The sequence below is a fragment of the Diadema antillarum genome, unplaced genomic scaffold (genome assembly GCF_040938485.1).
Source record: "Diadema antillarum isolate AM-2024a unplaced genomic scaffold, OU_Dant_1.0 seq00001299_RagTag, whole genome shotgun sequence".
Lineage (NCBI taxonomy): Eukaryota > Metazoa > Echinodermata > Echinoidea > Diadematoida > Diadematidae > Diadema > Diadema antillarum.
The window spans coordinates 914,367-931,901 of record NW_027272077.1 but is presented as its reverse complement, the minus strand read 5'-3'; the positions used below and the strand labels follow the sequence as shown (position 1 = coordinate 931,901).

The 17,535-nt window shown below is 41.3% G+C and overlaps 3 protein-coding genes across 3 annotated transcripts; 1 reads left to right on the top strand and 2 right to left on the bottom strand.

Moving 5' to 3' along the window:
- The first annotated feature begins 858 nt into the window (after positions 1 to 858).
- On the top strand, positions 859 to 4,356 carry LOC139708082 (uncharacterized). Its single transcript, XM_071620063.1, has 3 exons — positions 859 to 946; positions 1,231 to 2,478; positions 4,274 to 4,356. The coding sequence occupies exons 1-3, from the start codon at positions 859 to 861 to the stop codon at positions 4,354 to 4,356; spliced, it is 1,419 nt and encodes a 472-aa protein (XP_071476164.1).
- Positions 4,357 to 9,411: 5,055 nt separating this feature from the next.
- On the bottom strand, positions 9,412 to 10,740 carry LOC139708081 (uncharacterized protein F54H12.2-like). Its single transcript, XM_071620062.1, has one exon. It carries the CDS (start codon positions 10,738 to 10,740, stop codon positions 9,412 to 9,414), a length of 1,329 nt encoding a protein of 442 aa, XP_071476163.1.
- A 2,569-nt stretch (positions 10,741 to 13,309) lies between these two features.
- Positions 13,310 to 15,116, bottom strand: LOC139708079 (uncharacterized). The gene is made up of 2 exons (XM_071620061.1): positions 14,843 to 15,116; positions 13,310 to 14,658 (listed from the first exon to the last, which is right to left on the bottom strand). The coding sequence occupies exons 1-2, from the start codon at positions 14,977 to 14,979 to the stop codon at positions 13,872 to 13,874; spliced, it is 924 nt and encodes a 307-aa protein (XP_071476162.1). The 5' UTR covers positions 14,980 to 15,116; the 3' UTR covers positions 13,310 to 13,871.
- Between the last annotated feature and the right edge of the window lie 2,419 nt (positions 15,117 to 17,535).

Below are 17,535 nucleotides of genomic sequence, written 5' to 3'. Positions count from 1 at the left end.
TCTCAACTGAAGCATAACCTTGTACTTTTTTGTCAGCATAACTTTGTACTTTTTTGCCAGTATGCATTCGCTTGTTTATCTGTATCATTTATCTTTTACATAGTCGAATGTTTATGTTTATGATGTAATTCCAAATGTATTATGCGTTAGAAGAATAGGTATTGGTATATAGATAGACTGGCGTATAGATAGAGTTGGGGGCTTAATCCCTTGCTCTGGGGGGAAGTCGTAAAAAGAGATGAGGGTATGAATGGGGTGCGATATGAAAATATGATGGTAGTGAAAGGGGAAAAATATAAGGGTAATGGAGTTACGTGTCAGGTGTATGAGAAAGAGTTGATGGTAGTGAATGTTGGTAAATGGTGAAATTATGGTGGTATTTTATGGGTCAAGTTGAAGTTTGACAGACTTGTTCACATGATTTATAACGTGTTGTGTGAAAGGTTGGAGAGCATCGACTGGTGTGATTTTTTTGGAGCAAGGATATATGTGAAGAATGATGGTAGTTACGTTCAAAGATTGGGATTAATTATGATGGTGGGGTAAAGCTGTGGTAGAAAGTGTATAAATAACTTGACAGCGAGGAGGGAGAAAGTATCGGAGCTACATGCGTTGATGCTGGATAGACGCAATAATTTTGACAGCGAGAATTGGAGTTTTCATTGGTGCTAGCAGACAGCTGCGATCAGATATTTAGCAGATCATGGTGTTTGGAGGCTTTGTTTTGACATCATGATATCAACGGCTGAATTAGTGAAAGCGCTTAACGCTTGTACTACATTGGAAGGATTGAGTGTACTTCGAGAAGTGTTGAACGATTATTTAACAACCGAACAGCATGTATTGTTGTTTGAGAGAATGACGACAATATTGTTGTCAGTTCCTGAGAATGAGGAGAATGCTGGTGATGATACAGAGGACAACATTGCAGATTTTGAAGTGGAGGGTGAGTTTATCGTAGTTTTATGAATATATTTTTTCAATTATTATTACATGTGATATTGAGAAGATTATTAGGTTATGTTGATGAATGGTGTAGTATGTAATGAAAACAGTTCTATTATAGTTGTTGTTGTTGTTGTTTTTTTTTTTTTTGTGTGTGTGTGTGTGTGTGTGTGTGTAAATGATGAGGTCCTGAATGTGGTGCTATACTACGTTAAAACTGAAAGTATGTTATATAGGGGATAAACTAATATGATTATTTATCAATTTATTCATTTATAATTGTAGATCTTTTTGGCGCATCTCTGTATGACGGAGCGGGAGCAGATGTAGAAAGAGCTCAGCAGCAGCAGCAGCAGCAGCGGGTGGAGGATATTTCCGGTACATCTCGGGGATCCGGCGCAGCAACATCGCGGGACATTCCTAGCACATCGCGAGGTTTCAGCGCAGCAACATCATTAGATATGCCGAGTACATCGCAAGATATACCTAGTACATCGAGAGGTCATCTACATAATATGATGGGAGGAGGAGGTGAGAGGTGGGTCCCTGTCACCGACAAGGAAGATTTATCAGTGAGAGCGAGAACTCATACACCTAATCAGCAAGATATCGGTAATGTGTCGGAAGAAAGTCAAAATTTTTATCATGTGAGTAAGGTCAGTCATCGGAGGGTGAAAAAGTATAATGCAAATTTAACCGATTACACCGTATCATTTAATTCCGTGAATCAATTCGGTCCCATGATTGAAATGATTCCGAGGGTTAGGGATATGTTTGGTAATATAGTGGACGAGTTGTTAGTTGGGGTGAGGGAAAGGGATATGGTACGCATTGTATTTAATGCGCCGCAATTAGAAAGGCCAGTTCAGTTACCTTTTGTCAGGCGGGACCAGCTTGATCACGATATGTTGGCAGCTCGCATAGAAGCAGTGTTACAGTCGAATGAAGAAATTTCACTCGATGAAAACGTGGCCCTAAATGTATTACATATGGAAATGCCCGAAGGAGGTGGTCGTGCCAAGAGATACTTGGAAACAGCGCAGAGGTTGATTAAAAAGAGGTGTATTATTCAAATCATAGACCGGAGTAATGAAAAGATATGCTGCGCACGCGCTATAGTGACGGGGATAGCACGCATAGAGAGAGATCCAAACTGGAACTCTATCAGAATGAGTTACGGTAAACAAGAGGTTTATGCTCATAAGCTGCATGCGGCAGCTGGCGTTCCGATTGGGCCTTGCGGTATAGAGGAAATCAAACAATTTGAAAGTACACCGCAAATGCACAATTATCGGGTAGTAGTTGTGTCGAAAGAACACCTCAACCATATAATTTACGCGGGCCCAGAAGATCGTGAACATACGATATTTTTGTATAGTCATGACGAGCATTATGATTTAATCACCAAAATGAACGCATTTATGAATAAGGCTTATTTTTGTACAATATGCATGGTCGGGTATAACAGGAAGCTATCGCACAAGTGTGAATTTACGTGCAGTTTATGTAAGAGTCATGAATGTCCGTCGAACGGTCGAAATGATTGTTACGTACATTGCGAGAGATGTAACCGAAATTTCAAAAATGACACATGTTTGAAAAATCATTTCGAAAACGACGTTTGTGGAAACACGTATAAATGTAGGGAATGCGATACCGTATGCAGCGCAGCGTTACTAGAAAAGCACAAAAGGAGACATGTCTGTGGTGAGATTTTTTGTTGGCGTTGTAACGAATTCGACTGGCTCGATCATCAATGCTACATGAAAAAGTCCACCATTGCTGCCGTTTACGATAAGAATGGTAAACTGAAAGATGCAGCCGGTCCGAGCAAGTTTATATTTTTTGACTTTGAATGTACTCAAAACACTGGCGAACACGTACCAAATTATTGCATCGCGCAAAAGTCATGCAGCGAGTGTTGCGACTATACTTTTGAGAAGAAGTGTAAAATTTGCGGGGATGAAAAGCAAAAGGTGTTCAAAGGGGACAACGTGAGTGACGAGTTTTGCAAGTGGGTATTTGGGGATAAATCGAACGAGAATTCTACGGTCATAGCGCACAATTTCAAAAGCTACGACGGGATATTTATTCAGAAGTATCTGTATGAAAACTGCATAGTGCCCAATCTCATTCTCACCGGCGGAAAGATCATGTCGCTCTATGTATGTTTTAATAACATTCGTTTTATCGACTCTCTCAATTTTTTGCCGATGCCTTTGGCAGCTATGCCAAACACATTCGGTCTGTCAGAACTGAAGAAGGGGTATTTTCCGCATTTCTTTAACACGAAAGAAAACGAGAAATACGTAGGTCCACTACCCCCGAAAGAAATGTATAATCCAAAAGGCATGAGTAGCAAAGCCCGGTCAGATTTTTTGGCTTGGTACGATAGTGAGGTTGCTTCCGGCAAGCAGTTTGTCATGGAAGATGAGATCTACTCTTATTGTCTCAGTGATGTAGATATCTTGCGTCGCTGTTGCATGCAATTTAGATCGTTATTTATTGACATTACTAGGAGAGATTTGGACGATATTGGAGTAGACCCCTTTACCAAATGCTTTACGATAGCTGCTGCTTGTCATTTGGTGTATAGACGCAATTTCATGCCTAAAAACACCATAGGTTTGCTCCCGCCCGAGGGTTATCGGCCACGAGATATTCAGTCGCGAAGCGCCATGGAGTGGCTTCAGTATGTCGAGAAAACGGAAAACATACATATTAGGCATGCGCGAAACCAAGGTGAGATGAGAATTGGGAAGTATAAAGTCGATGGGTATTGCAAGGAAAAAAAGATTATTTTTGAATACAACGGATGTTTTTATCACGGTTGCCCCGTTTGCTACGATCCCAAGACGTTGAACACAAGGAGAGAAAACAGATTAATGATAGAGTTGTATTTGGAAACGTTGGCCAAGAAAAAATACATAGAGTCTCTGCTGCCTGATTTTACGTACATTACGATGTGGGAACACGAGTGGAAAACTATGAAAACAACCTTGCCACCGTCATTATCGATAGGAACGCCAACCCACGATTTAGATCCGAGGGAGGCCTTTTACGGCGGTCGCACGAATGCCACTCGCCTTTTTCACGAATGTGAAGAAGGTGAACGAATCAAATACGTAGACTTCACGTCGTTGTATCCGTTCATTAATAAATATGGGTCTTACCCAGTTGGGCATCCCAAAGTGATAACAGAAAACTTTTCGGATAATATATCCGATTACTACGGCTTGGTCAAATGCAAGATACTACCTCCGCAAAATCTTTTTCACCCCGTTTTACCCCTGAAAGTGAACAAGAAACTGATGTTTCCGCTCTTCAGCGCGTGCGCCAAATTACAGCAAACGGAACGATGTCATCATACTGAACAAGAGAGAGCGCTACACAGCACATGGGTCACTTTAGAAGTCGAAAAAGCCATCGAAAAGGGCTATAAAATTCAGACAATTGAAGCCGTCTGGCATTTTAACGTAGAAAGTAAATTTGACCCATCCCTGAATTGCGACGAATTGGGCGATTTAGGCACCAACGGCTTATTTAGCGCATACATCGACACTTTCTTAAAACTTAAGCAAGAAGCATCCGGTTGGCCTGAGTGGTGTGTCAATTTGCGCGACAAACGTAGGTACATAGAAGAGTATAAGAAACACGAGGGAATTCAGTTGGAATTTGATAAAGTTGAAAAAAACAAGGGGCTAAGATCGTTGAGTAAACTGCTACTTAACTCTCTGTGGGGGAGGTTTGGAATGAGAGCAAATTTACCCCAAATTAAAGTGATCACAGATGCTGGGGATTTGTACAAGATGATTACCAACGACGAATTTGAAATCAAAGACATCAATTTCATTAACGAACACATCGTAGAAGTGCGTTTTGTCAAGAGAAAAGATTTTGTTGAGTACAGCACCACCTCAAACTTGGTCATAGCGGCCTTTACATCGGCGCAAGCGCGTCTGAAACTCTTTGATGAGTTGGATAAGTTGGGCGAGAGGGTATTGTATTATGATACTGATAGTGTTGTGTACGTCGAGAAAATGGATGCCTTTGATGAATACACCCCCGTACTAGGTGATTACTTGGGAGAGTTAACCGACGAGTTGGATGGCCGGTACATCCAATCGTTTGTGTCGGGAGGGCCCAAAAACTACGCCTACAAACTGTGCGATGGAACCACCTCTTGCAAAGTAAAAGGGATTACTCTCAATTACAGTAATTCTCAAACGCTTAATTATGACGTCATGAAACGTATGGTGATTAGCATGAATAGCGGGGATGCCGCAGGACTATCTTGCGTTACGACGAAGAATCCCTACCAAATTACGCGCGATACAAAGCGTCAGAAGATAATGACCACAGCCTCTGAAAAGAGATACAAAATTTTGTATGACAAGAGAATCATCACGCACGATTTAAAAACCGTGCCTTACGGATATTGCTTAAACTAAAATATAAGAGCGGTTCTTTCTCGCGAGGCGTTCATTTTGTATGACCATTTCGTTGCAACAACAGGTTTATACTATGCAGTCGGGTCAATCAGATACTGAGTCTAACGCAGATAGGGGTGATCGCTTCCCGATACCCACTAGCCTGACAGGATTTTTTATTTCGATATTTATGATTATCGTTTTGGTAGGTTTAGGGTATGCGGCGGAAAAGCACTTAGTTCAACGCTTCAACAGCTCGGATCTAAATGACTACCTCAACGCCAGTTTGAATTATCGGATACATCCGCGCAATATTTCCGCGCACTATAAATTTGCCGAGTGCTCCTGTAACGAAACCATGTTTATCAATTATTGTAGTCGTATCATCGCGGAAAATGGACCGGACCTCTACGTTTGTCAATTCTCTCCTCGCGCGACCATTCCTCCGTGGGCATTTCTGGTTGCTAAAACGAGCAGTATTTCTTTGCATGAGTGGAATCGTTCACAAAATGCAACGCTCTTCAACAACCACTTCATTCGTTGTTAAGTGTTTGATCTGGATGTTATACGTGATAGATTCCTAAGAGTGGTAGGCTTACTCTCGGTCTCTCTACATATTTATTTGTACCTTGTATTATAGAGAGAGAGACAAAAAAAAAATGAATCACGAATTTATGCATCCAATGACGTGTATGATTGCGGGCCCTACAGGTTGTGGAAAGACTATGTTTGTGCGTAAACTGTTACGTCATAATCAACAAATGTTTAATCACCCACCTCAAAAAATTATTTGGTGTTACGGGGTGTATCAAAATGGTTATGCGGACATCTTAAGAGAAAATGAAAATATTGAATTTGTCGAAGGTTTCCCACATAATCTTGAATCTATGATTGATCCTAATGTTCGTAATCTCGTTGTAGTAGATGATCTTATGACTGAGTGTAGTCACGACAGCAAAATGAGTACTTTATTTACGCGTGGCTCGCACCACAGGAATCTGTCGGTAATTTTTATCGTGCAAAATCTTTTTCATCGGGGAAAAGAAGCGCGAAGTATTAGTTTAAACACCCAATATTTAGTCTTTTTTAAGAGTCCTCGCGACAAGCTACAAATTACGCACTTGGGCAGACAACTTTATCCTGGTTGTGCGAAATTTGTGCAAGAAGCTTACAATGACGCTACAAAAAACCCGTATGGTTATTTATTATTCGATTTAAGACCAGATACTAAAGAAGAATATCGCTTGAGGACAAACATTTTTCCGGACGAATTTACAATCGTTTACGTAAAGAAATAATTTCCCCGAAAATGCAAGTGTAAAAAACTTAGTGGTGAAAGAGCTGTAAATAATCCATGATATTTGTATGTAATACCGATACGTAACTACGTGTCATTGATTGCTCGTACATTTTTTTTTTAATTCTCCAGTCAAGATCGATAGACTATAAATGCTTGTGTAAAATGTATCACGATCTCACTCGTTCATCATGTCTCAAAAGCTGAAGAAGTATTTGCCAGAACTTCAAGTGTTGGCTAGGTGTCGTCCACGTCAGAGGCGTGAATTTTTACAACACGCTCATAAAGATTTGATTAATTGTGTGTCGGAAGTTTGTAACAATACTTTAAAAGGTAACGTGCCCTTGAAGCCCGCTCAAAAGAAAGCGCTGTCGCAACATAAGCATCATTTGAGACGACTCGCTGATAAACGCAACAGTAACAGAAAACGCAGAGAAATACTTGTCCAGAAAGGTGGATTTTTGTCGGCGCTGCTGGCTCCTCTTCTCTCCGCAGTCTTCTCTTAATGATTCCTTTTATTAACCATCATGGAATTTACTCGGAAGATGGTACTCGTGCCTTCTGAATTAGCCGAAACGATTCAAACTTCGTCGGGGAGTGCTAATCCCACTCGTAAAGTCTTATCGGAGCTGGATGCTGGTATGCAAGACGTACTGAAGAGAAAAGACTTGTCAGACGTGCAAAAAATAAGTTTGTACAATCAGACGTTGCAAAAATATTTGCAACTGCAACATCACGATCCTTCTTCAAAACCTATGACTGTAAATATTTTGGAACGAGTTTCTAAGGAAGGAGATGTTGTTCAAACTCCAAGTTCCATTAACGATGATAAAACGAGAAAAGCTGACGAGTCAAAACCGAAGAAAAACGAAGAAAGTAGTAGTAGTAGTGGACTAAACTTACATTACAAAGAAAATGCTTTGAAGTTGTTACCTGTGACATTACGAACCAAGGCTTCGTTGCTTATGGATCATCTATCTAAACATGATCAAGATGCATTGTATAACGAGCGGGGTGAACTGATTTTTAATGGTCGTGCCATACCCGGTTCTAACGTCATAGATTTAATGTACGATGTCATGAAAGGGCGAAAAGCTGTCAATCCCGTAGGTTGGCAACAATTTATGCGTATTTTAGTCGATGTAAATGTACCAGAATTTCTTATAGCGAATGTTAATCGTCGTGAAATCTATCAACGCATGAAAACCAAAGATCCGTCTTCGGCAATCGATGGGGCTGTACCAAAAATCTTACCCCTCGTGCCCCCGATGCAGGCTCATATAGAATCAAAACGTAAACGATCTCAACGTCAATATCTGACCAAGAGACTCAAACGCTGGGAAAGTTTTTGATCTCTAAATCATTTCTGGCGAATAATGTCGCTGTTTATCATCATCATTACCATTATCATTATTTGCAGCTAGGATGTATCGCCTTTTGTTTGTTTTAATATTTGTCATTACTGAGACCCAATACCGATGATCATTATCACTTTGTACTTTGTGTTAAGAGACGTCCACACAGTGACTAGCAACAAGAACAAAAATGATGCGTGTATAAACGTTTGTATTATCTAATGCCGAAGAGTTTGTTCATTTAAACCGCGTTTATCTCATACGATATATTGTATATCGGAAGTGTATTATGTTTAAGAAACGCTAAGTCGCGTTATGTCTGTAAAATAGTGTTTTATCAAAATGTCTGTAAATACGCCTTTATTAAAATGTTATCAAACATGTTTTGCGTCTTACAATGATAATTGTATCGTATTTATGCATTGTGATTATTGTCCGTCGTGAAGCTTAATTAATTACTAGTAGCGTATTAACTTTTGTGTAAGACGTATCATCGTTTTATGAGTCGATGTATTATGACAACAGTATGTTTGGTTTTTTTTTTCACGCAAGCAATTCAGATCCACTCTAAAACTCATTACATGAGTGTACTGCTTTTACCAGTTTGTAATGTAGACGACAAGACACGCACTCAAAAAAAAAAAAAATGTAACCCACCAACAAACAAACGCATGTAATGTACACAACGCGAGAACGAACGAACGATTCTTTTGTACGTACAAACTGATCATTTATTCATGATGTGAATAAAAACACGAGAGCTTTGTTACATACACTGAAAAGATACATCTTGTCACAATCTTCCTTGTTTGTTTTGGTAGCCTAACGTTTAATCGGTTGTGTGTAGCGATTTGGCAATTTGTCTTAGTATCAGCTCTTTATCACGGATTGGTGCGTAAATAGGGAAGTGGTGATTGATGTATGCATGAACTTGGCGATCATTGTGTAAGCGATTGTGATTAAAGCGTGCGAGAATGCTACCAGTACTTTCCCCCCTAACTCTACGTAAAAGATAAAACAAACAATATTGTCCACACACTGTGGACCAATTAGACTGTAACGCTGTTTCATTGTATCGCCACGACCGACAATTCTTATCTAAGAAATTAACAAAATATTTGGAATATAAGGAGGGATGTCTGGCGAATGAATCGAAAAATTCCCCATGTCCGTTATCATCTATATAAATGGCTAACCAGTGACTTCCCGGTTGAGCGTGATTATCGGCATTAACGATCAAAGCCGCTGGAAAGGCTTTTACACCCCTTGGTAATTGATCGGAAGGAAACACTCCCAAAAATATGTTATTCAATTCGTAACAATTTTCTACAACGTTTAATATATCTCTAGTGTCCATCCTGAATCGAAGCACCACGTATACGCTTCAGACTCCAAAATCCAAGACGATATTTCGGCTTCGGTCAATCTCCACGATGCTCTCGTACTCGGCGTATACAAGGACATTGATGGTTATAGGCAGAGCTCTGGCAAATTGCATTTCTAGCCGTAGGTTTCCTTGCCTTCTCAGATTAAAGGTGTCTCCCGAGGATAGGTCCGGAGTCAGATCAAATGCGTACAAGCTATAGCCGTCCGCGTAGTCTTGACGGCTGATGCCATTGCCTTTGTCGTGAAAGAGAGTGTTTGTTCCCGAAAAGAGTGTCTGGTAAGCGAGAATATAGTTCGGGTTTGGTTCGGAGAACTTCGGTCTCAGCGGTTTCCAGGGGACTTGCTCCGTGTCGGCGTAGAGGGCGAGGAAGTTCAGGTCAAAGTGCTGGAAATTGTATGGGTTGAGCGCGTAGTCTCCGTTAAAGGCTGCGTTGCTTACGCAGCCTATGACTAGTCGTTTGGGCAGCTGACCTAAAATGAGACTTTCCCTGGTAAATGACAGATTACCGCGAGGGATGGAAAATGTCTTCACTTCGACTCTGCGAATCGGATACTTGGCCGTTTGACTCTCTAGCGTTTTGGCGTGAAGCAAGGCTGTTTCAGGGTTGAGTTTGATGCGTCTCACGTATAGAGAGGCTTCGCTGATGACAACTTTATAGTTGCTGTCAGGAGTAGATGACATTAAACTGAATTCATCTTTGCTGCGGTTCAGTTTAAGTTTGATGTCTAGGCCTCCGAGAAGAAGGCGATCCTGAAAGACCATATCCAGATGAAGCGTGCCTATCATGTCCACTGTGTTACCATTCTTGATAAACGAATGGCGAGTTTTCAGTCCTTGATTCGTGGAGCTTTCCGATAAGGGATTGTTGTCTTCCATGCCTCCAGCGGTGTCTTTGTAAAACAAAGCGGATGTCAATTGACTCTGTTTTGCTTCAGGCCCGTATGTCAGAAGCGATTCCAGCATAGCGCGATAATTGTAGGTATTGTTAGACGGAGTGATCAAGCGATCATTCAGCATTAGATCAACGTCGCTGAATAAGGTGTGCAAAAACATGTTCGTGGGTGCAACCTTGGCTTCCTCCTGTATGGGAGATCCATCGGGGTTAGTCACTTTTGCTCGAACGTGAAGTAAGGTTTGCGACAAGTCGGTGTATTCTTCCGGTGAGCCTTGGATGTGAAACTGAATGGGCGTGGCGTCCGTGATGTTTGTCAATGGAAAATATTGCACCCATTTCCCCTTTTCTACAGTAACTTGGGTTGGGGGTAACGAAAACAGATCCGTTTCGGACTTGTCGCATGGACAGGATGACTTGTGAGGTTTATCCATGGTAGTTGTTTATAGGGCAAGTGTAGGCACGAAAAAGTTATAATGCGTCGAATATATCGGGACTTCTTTTCCGTCTCTTGTTCTTGCTGGAAGTGAGGACCGGTCGAGCTCTGTCCTTCTTTTTATGCATGTTCGATTTGTGTTTTTTTGCGCGGGTTGTTAATTTCATTTCTTTGACAATTCTGTTCAATTCGGCGCTGGAAGCATCTTTGAGACGGTTTCCTTTCACGACATTTTGCGCGACGTTTATCCCGCTTTGTAGAGCTCTCTTTCCAAGCAGCTTACCACCTTGTGTTATAAGCGGTAAAGCCGTTTTAAATAAACCTTTTAACATTCCACCTAATCCGTATCCACGTTGTATTCTCGCCCCACGAAAGACTGGCACCGATCCACCAATCTGAACTGAGCTCGGTATAATTCCATTTCTCACGTTTAGATACTGTTTCAGAGACATTATTGGTATTGATTATTTATATTGCCGATTAAATTATTGCTCGTGCTATCATAGATATTAATAAAATAGGGCTGGCTTCCTGACAGAACGGAAATGAAGTATCGCTATGACTTTCCCACTTTCAAATGGCACCTTTTCTCCCAAATCATTCCTTATATCAATAGACACTATGTCAATGTATTTTGATTTTACGGGATAGTAATGAGGCCGTTGAAACGAGTGCGAAACAACTTCTCCAACCTTCTTTCGATTTACAGATACAATTTTCAGCAAGGGAGCGCTAATATCTCCTACTCTCTGATTTTCTATAATATCGGTATAAACGTATATAGCATGTAAAGCGCCATCAACGTCAGGCAGAAAGGGCGCCTCCGTGTTCGTCTCCGTGATTGTCCCGTCGGGAAACCCGATCAATTGTCCTAATCCCGCACTCACGCGCAAGCCACTACGTGGTGCCAACGTGACGGCTACTCTACCTGTGTTGTCATTGGTGCGAAAATTTACGTGACTTTGGAGGTTTTCGGGCAAAGACTTTTTGATGGCGTTACATACGTTAGCCGTTTCGCGGTAATAACCATTCGGTATGCATCCACTATGCACTTCGCGATTTTCAACGTGAAAACTAAATTTGTTATTGCTAGCGTTCACGTTAAACCACGAAAAGGGATAAATAAATTCGACCAAAGCGACTTCCCAACCACCTTGTAAAGAAAGAGGCGTCGCTAATTTGGTTTTATAACTGGTGAGAACATTGTTCGGAAAATAATTCATGGAACTATTCGACGGAAGCGTGACGTAAAATTGTTCTTCGCTCTCCATCGTGACCCAATCATAAATGACAATCTAGTCAGTTATGATACTCTTTATCTATCTCATCTACCCACTGATTAAAAGAGGAAGGATAACCAACAAATTTGACAAAATACTGCCTTTTCTTTCCTCTCTTTCTCGTCTTAAGCACTTGTTCAACTCCGTAATAGCCCTCTTTCGGTTTGTTTACTTTCTGCAATTCTGGTTCGTAAAAGGTGCCCGTAAGCGATTCTCCCTTATCGTCTTCTAATTCGTAAATAGGTAAGCCTCTGTATTTGCGACGTTTGACATTAAACAGTTCCTCTGTCCAATTTGGTAAATACCCCTTTTCAAATTTTTGCTTGGCCTTGCTAATACGCACTCGGTCACCTTTCTCAAACTTTCCACTATACCCACTATCAGACTTGATCGAGATAGAGTCTTTATACAATGTTTTCCAAACGTCTCCTTCGTTCCTTTTGCTGACGAGATTGGGCTTAGTTTTGATAGATCTGTGGTAGCTATTATTGTAGGCCGTCACTAGCTTTTGGAGAATCGTTGTGTACTTCAAAGTATTTCTATGGGTAAAATATTTCCACATTTTTTCTTTGAGAGTTCTATTAAACCTTTCAACCACGCTCGCCTTCGTGTCATTTTCCGTAGTAAAAAACTCTATGTCTCTCTCCTTTAAAAATGTCTGTACTCGGCGATTCGTAAATTCCGTCCCTTTATCTGTTTGTATCTTTAACGGTACGCGCCCTGATTTAAAAATACCCTTGATAGCCCTTGTTAATGCAATGCCAGTTTTGTCTTTCAACGCTACCACCCAAGCATATTTTGAGAGGACATCTATGACAGTAAGCAAATATCTGTTACCACCGTTATGTCTAGAAAGTGAAGACACATCTACCAGATCCATTTGCCATTGTTCATCCATACCAGTCACTAACACCTTACTCTTAGGAAATGTTCGCCTTACGGGTTTGTGAAGTGTGTAAGTATCAACGCTCGCTAACCACTCCTTAATTTGTTTGCGTGACAGCTTATGTACACCGTCCTCCTTAACAAACTTATGCAAGCGATCTACACCGCCAAAACTCGCCTCATGCTCAGGATTAAAGTATATTTGTCTCAGATATCCATCCATTGCATCCGCATTAACAACCTCACGCATTTAATAATAGCTATTCAAATGCACTCGCACCGTTCTTCAGCTCGCTTATAACTCAAATCTGTCTATCTGTCTGTCTGTCTGTCTCCTTCTCTCTACCCATTTTGTCTATCTGTTTGTTTGTTCGTTTGTTTATTTTCTAATACCCCCCTTAATCTATTTCAAGATCAAACACACACACACACACACACACACACACATGCAATTGTATATTTAAAAGAAATGTATATGTAAATATTGTTACGTACATGTATATGAATATATCCATATCAAGGACATGTCGGTGCGCGAAACATACGGGTATACGCATATTCACTCAAGCAATCGATCATACTAAATCTAGAGTGCACGAACGAGTAAGCCCAGAATTCACCAAACAACATCAACAAATCCACAATTTTGTTTGTAAACACTATCAATAAAATCAACAAAATACAAACGAGTTTCAAATTTTCACGGAATCATCCATACAGTATTAAAAAAAAGGCTTTTATTCGCAAATTTACTGAGTAGCATCATGTTATACACGTATTACATCCATATAAAAATAATCCATAGGGAGCTAGCTATCTAGCAAACTAGTATATTTGCTTATTTGTTATTGGGGGAGGGGGGTTGGGGTTGGGAGCGGCTGGGGTAGAGAGTAACAAAAAAAAAAGGAAAAAAAGAGCTCGGATGACAAAAAAAAAAAAGGAGGGAGGAGCTGTACAAAACTGGTTACAAGCTTAACACCTGTTTTTTGAGTGTTTTCTGTATTGCTTCTCTACCTAACTGAAAGTGGAAAAACTCCACCATTTCCACCACCAACAGCTCTCTATCCTCTTCAAAGAGTTCCTCCCAATGATAAATCTGGCGCAGTTGTCCAATCAGGTCAGTCTCACTGACTGACCTGATTGCTTCATCAAAATAATCATCGACTATTTCACTCCAACTCCTCCACAAACACTCTACATGGTCCATCTGTCCTGGCCGGTCGTGTTGGCAACCGTAGCAGCGAGAACGTACCACCTCATTAATCCTTCTCGTCACCACCGCTCCAACTACAACCATCAGCGACGCCGAGAGACTCGCCGTCTCCTCCTCCTCCTCCTCCTTCCCAGTTTTGGTCCGGTCTCCGTCCTCCTTCTCATCCCTCTTTTCCTCCTCCTCCTCTCCGTCTTGGTCCTGCCAACCGGCGTGTCCTCCCTCCTCCTTCTTCCCCTCATCCTCCTTCTCAGACCCAGGCACAGCACCAAACTGGATAGTTGTCCTTACTTCGTCCAGCAAGGCTTGGGGTATCTCAGCTAGCTGCCCCGACCGTTCCGGAGCCCAGCAAAAACGAGGACTTTTAAAGGGAGATAACACCACACAGGGAGGTGTATCGCCTCCGCTGACAATCTCCCCAGGCTCAAGTTCGGCGCGAGCATCCTGTTGTAGAGCAGGGTAGATAATGCACAGCGAAGAAAGCAACCGTAAATATACTAGTCCGACACAACCTTCGACTATTCTATTTCTTCTTTTTTTTCTTTGTAAAAAAAAAATAAATAAATAAATAATCTCCACGCCTATCCATCATCCCCCTGTTGGTTAACTTTTTTTTCTTCTATTTTGTATAATGTTCTCACTCCTTGTATCAATTTGACTTTCACATTAATAAAAAATGTATTTCAAAAACACAAACAAACAAACAAACAAGATATAAAGTTCACTTCGTTGACTTCAACTTTCTCTGCTTTGACAAAAACCTATCCGCTTCGGTGACATGAGCATTTACCGACCTCATCACTTTCATGAACTCTTTCCAGTTTTCTAAAGTGAGATTGATGCCTCTTTTTCCAGCAAACATTTTTGGTCCACTATCTTTTTTCTGATAATATTCCCTGATATTCACGTAGGGTTTCCCATAAAACGTTTTGACTACTACAAAACGAGATTTCCCAATTTCAAACGCAGCTTTGACACCCTCCTCGAATTTGTACGGTTTTTCTAAAGGCTGATTTTCACTAGTTGTCGGTTGCATCTTGCTTACATTTTCACACGACGAATCCTATCAAATAAAATTAAAAAAAAACAAATCAACAAATACTACGAACGTTTAAACCTACTACCATCATCCCATCAGCGATCATCATTATCACGCAACGCCATATTTCAACTTTCAGTAGCACATTCAACGAAACAGACATCATCAAAAAAAAAAATACTGTACGCCAACACTCGATCATTACGACATGATATCCACAATACAAACGACACTATACATTGTATCAAAACTACGTTTCGAATCTTACCTGGAAAGCGTTGTTAAGCAAGTTCTCTGCCAACTGATGCGGAGATAGTAGTGCACGGTTTTCCTCTGATGCCGCTACAGCAGCGTACGATGATGAAGCAGAAGCCATGATAAAGTCGGAATGTTGTAGACTCACAGTCAATTTGCTCACAGCTAAAAAAATCGCAACAGCAAATGCATGTCGTTCTCCTCGCTGTCAAGTTATTTATACACTTTCTACCACAGCTTTACCCCACCATCATAATTAATCCCAATCTTTGAACGTAACTACCATCATTCTTCACATATTTCCTTGCTCCAAAAAAAAATCACACCAGTCGATGCTCTCCAACCTTTCACACAACACGTTATAAATCATGTGAACAAGTCTGTCAAACTTCAACTTGACCCATAAAATACCACCATAATTTCACCATTTACCAACATTCACTACCATCAACTCTTTCTCATACACCTGACACGTAACTCCATTACCCTTATATTTTCATATCGCACCCCATTCATACCCTCATCTCTTTTTACGACTTCCCCCCAGAGCAAGGGATTAAGCCCCCAACTCTATCTATACGCCAGTCTATCTATATACCAATACCTATTCTTCTTGCGTTATGTTTTGTTCAAAAAAGGAAGAATGAAAATAAATGAAATGAAATGAAATGAAATGAAATGAAATGGCCACATGCTTGCCATCAATAGCTGCCACACAGTGGGGAAAATTCCACCTCTTGTAGAATCCACCAGCAAGTTGTCTCCATCCACCAGGGGTTGAAGGGACTGTCATGACTTCATCTGCATACTCGTCACATATGGCCTGACACACTTCCCTCACCACTACAGATAGGGTGTTTTCAGGCACCCTCCACCCATATTGCATGTAGGAGTACTTGGTGCCAGACACAAGATGACGGAGAGTAGCTGCCAACTTGAGACCTTCTTCTAGCGGCTCCCTGTACCAGGTGTACTGCCTCCTGATTCTTCCTCTGACCCTCTCCAGGATTTCATCGTAGAGTTCAGGAGGCATTCAGAGAAATTTCTTGAAAGTCGAAGGGTCTTCTCTTCGGAGCTTAACCAACAGCTGGTCGTAGATTCCAAAAGCCCTTCTTCTGGCAGGGTTCAGCCACGTCCTTTTTTTACGTTGTTTGACGCCTCGTCTCCATCTGAAGCGGCCTCTGATGAACTGGTGTAGGTTCAGCTGCTGATGTATAAATTCATTCTGGGCCATTGCGAGTATAAATACTGGACTCTGAGGCGGGCTGCATCTTCCATTTTTCTGAAGAAACTTTGAAACTTTCGGGTGGAATGTTTATATATGAATAGCGCGGTGAGTGGCTGATCACAGAGAGCAGCTCAGCGTTCGCCAATTTTTCGTCAGGTCATTCGCTCGTATTCGTATCACTTCGCAATCCATAGTTTGTCATAGTATCTCCTAGACTTGTCTTCGTGTATGCATCGCCTTTCAAATTTAGTAAAAGTTAATCTCAGTTTCCCTTCGCATAGAAGATGGGAAGCGAAAATACGTTTGTCATAGTATCTTCGTTTCTATGCGCAAGTCATATTTAGTCATCGTGTTGCTTCGTTTAGGGTTCTTTCGAGATCGGTCCACCTTGGCGAAAGCGCGATGAGGGACTATGCGTGACAATAGCACACAAACGATGAACGAACGATTACCGCAGACTAAATAAGAGATGCAAATGACAGACGATTTTTCAGTTCGTCGGGAAATTTTAAACATGTTCAAAAATCCCGTGCGAATTTGAATAATCGCAACTGTTAGTTCAGAAGGTGTACGAACCTAAACACGAAGGGTAAATATAACTTACTATCAATTACCATTGAAAACGATTTTTCCAAAAATGCCTTTCGCCAGCCATCGCAAGTCATATTTCAGGCAATTCTCTTAGTTGTGAGGGGGCCTTAAACAGCAGGATAATCCAGGAGATGCCAATCTGCCTCTAGCCCGTTTTCCTTCGACGACGACGGTGACAACAAGTTTTCGTCGACTTAGCCAGGCGAACCATCAGGCGGTCTGGAGCAAACGCCCACCTGCGATTGCTACACAGCAACCAGTGGAAGCCTTACCGAGGTCGATCCAGGGCGTCGAGACTGTGTGAA

Excerpts from the sequence above, each read along its gene's own strand:
- LOC139708082 (XM_071620063.1), top strand. The coding sequence starts at position 859 with ATGACGACAATATTGTTGTCAGTTCCTGAGAATGAGGAGAATGCTGGT. Across the intron at positions 947-1,230 it reads TGCAGATTTTGAAGTGGAGG|ATCTTTTTGGCGCATCTCTG; the intron begins GTGAGTTTATCG and ends TTATAATTGTAG. Across the intron at positions 2,479-4,273 it reads TCATGAATGTCCGTCGAACG|CGCGTGCGCCAAATTACAGC; the intron begins GTCGAAATGATT and ends TCCGCTCTTCAG.
- LOC139708079 (XM_071620061.1), bottom strand. The coding sequence starts at position 14,979 with ATGTTTGCTGGAAAAAGAGGCATCAATCTCACTTTAGAAAACTGGAAA. Across the intron at positions 14,659-14,842 it reads AGAAAGTTGAAGTCAACGAA|AAAAAAAAGAAGAAATAGAA; the intron begins GTGAACTTTATA and ends TTTTTTACAAAG.
- LOC139708081 (XM_071620062.1), bottom strand. The coding sequence starts at position 10,740 with ATGGATAAACCTCACAAGTCATCCTGTCCATGCGACAAGTCCGAAACG.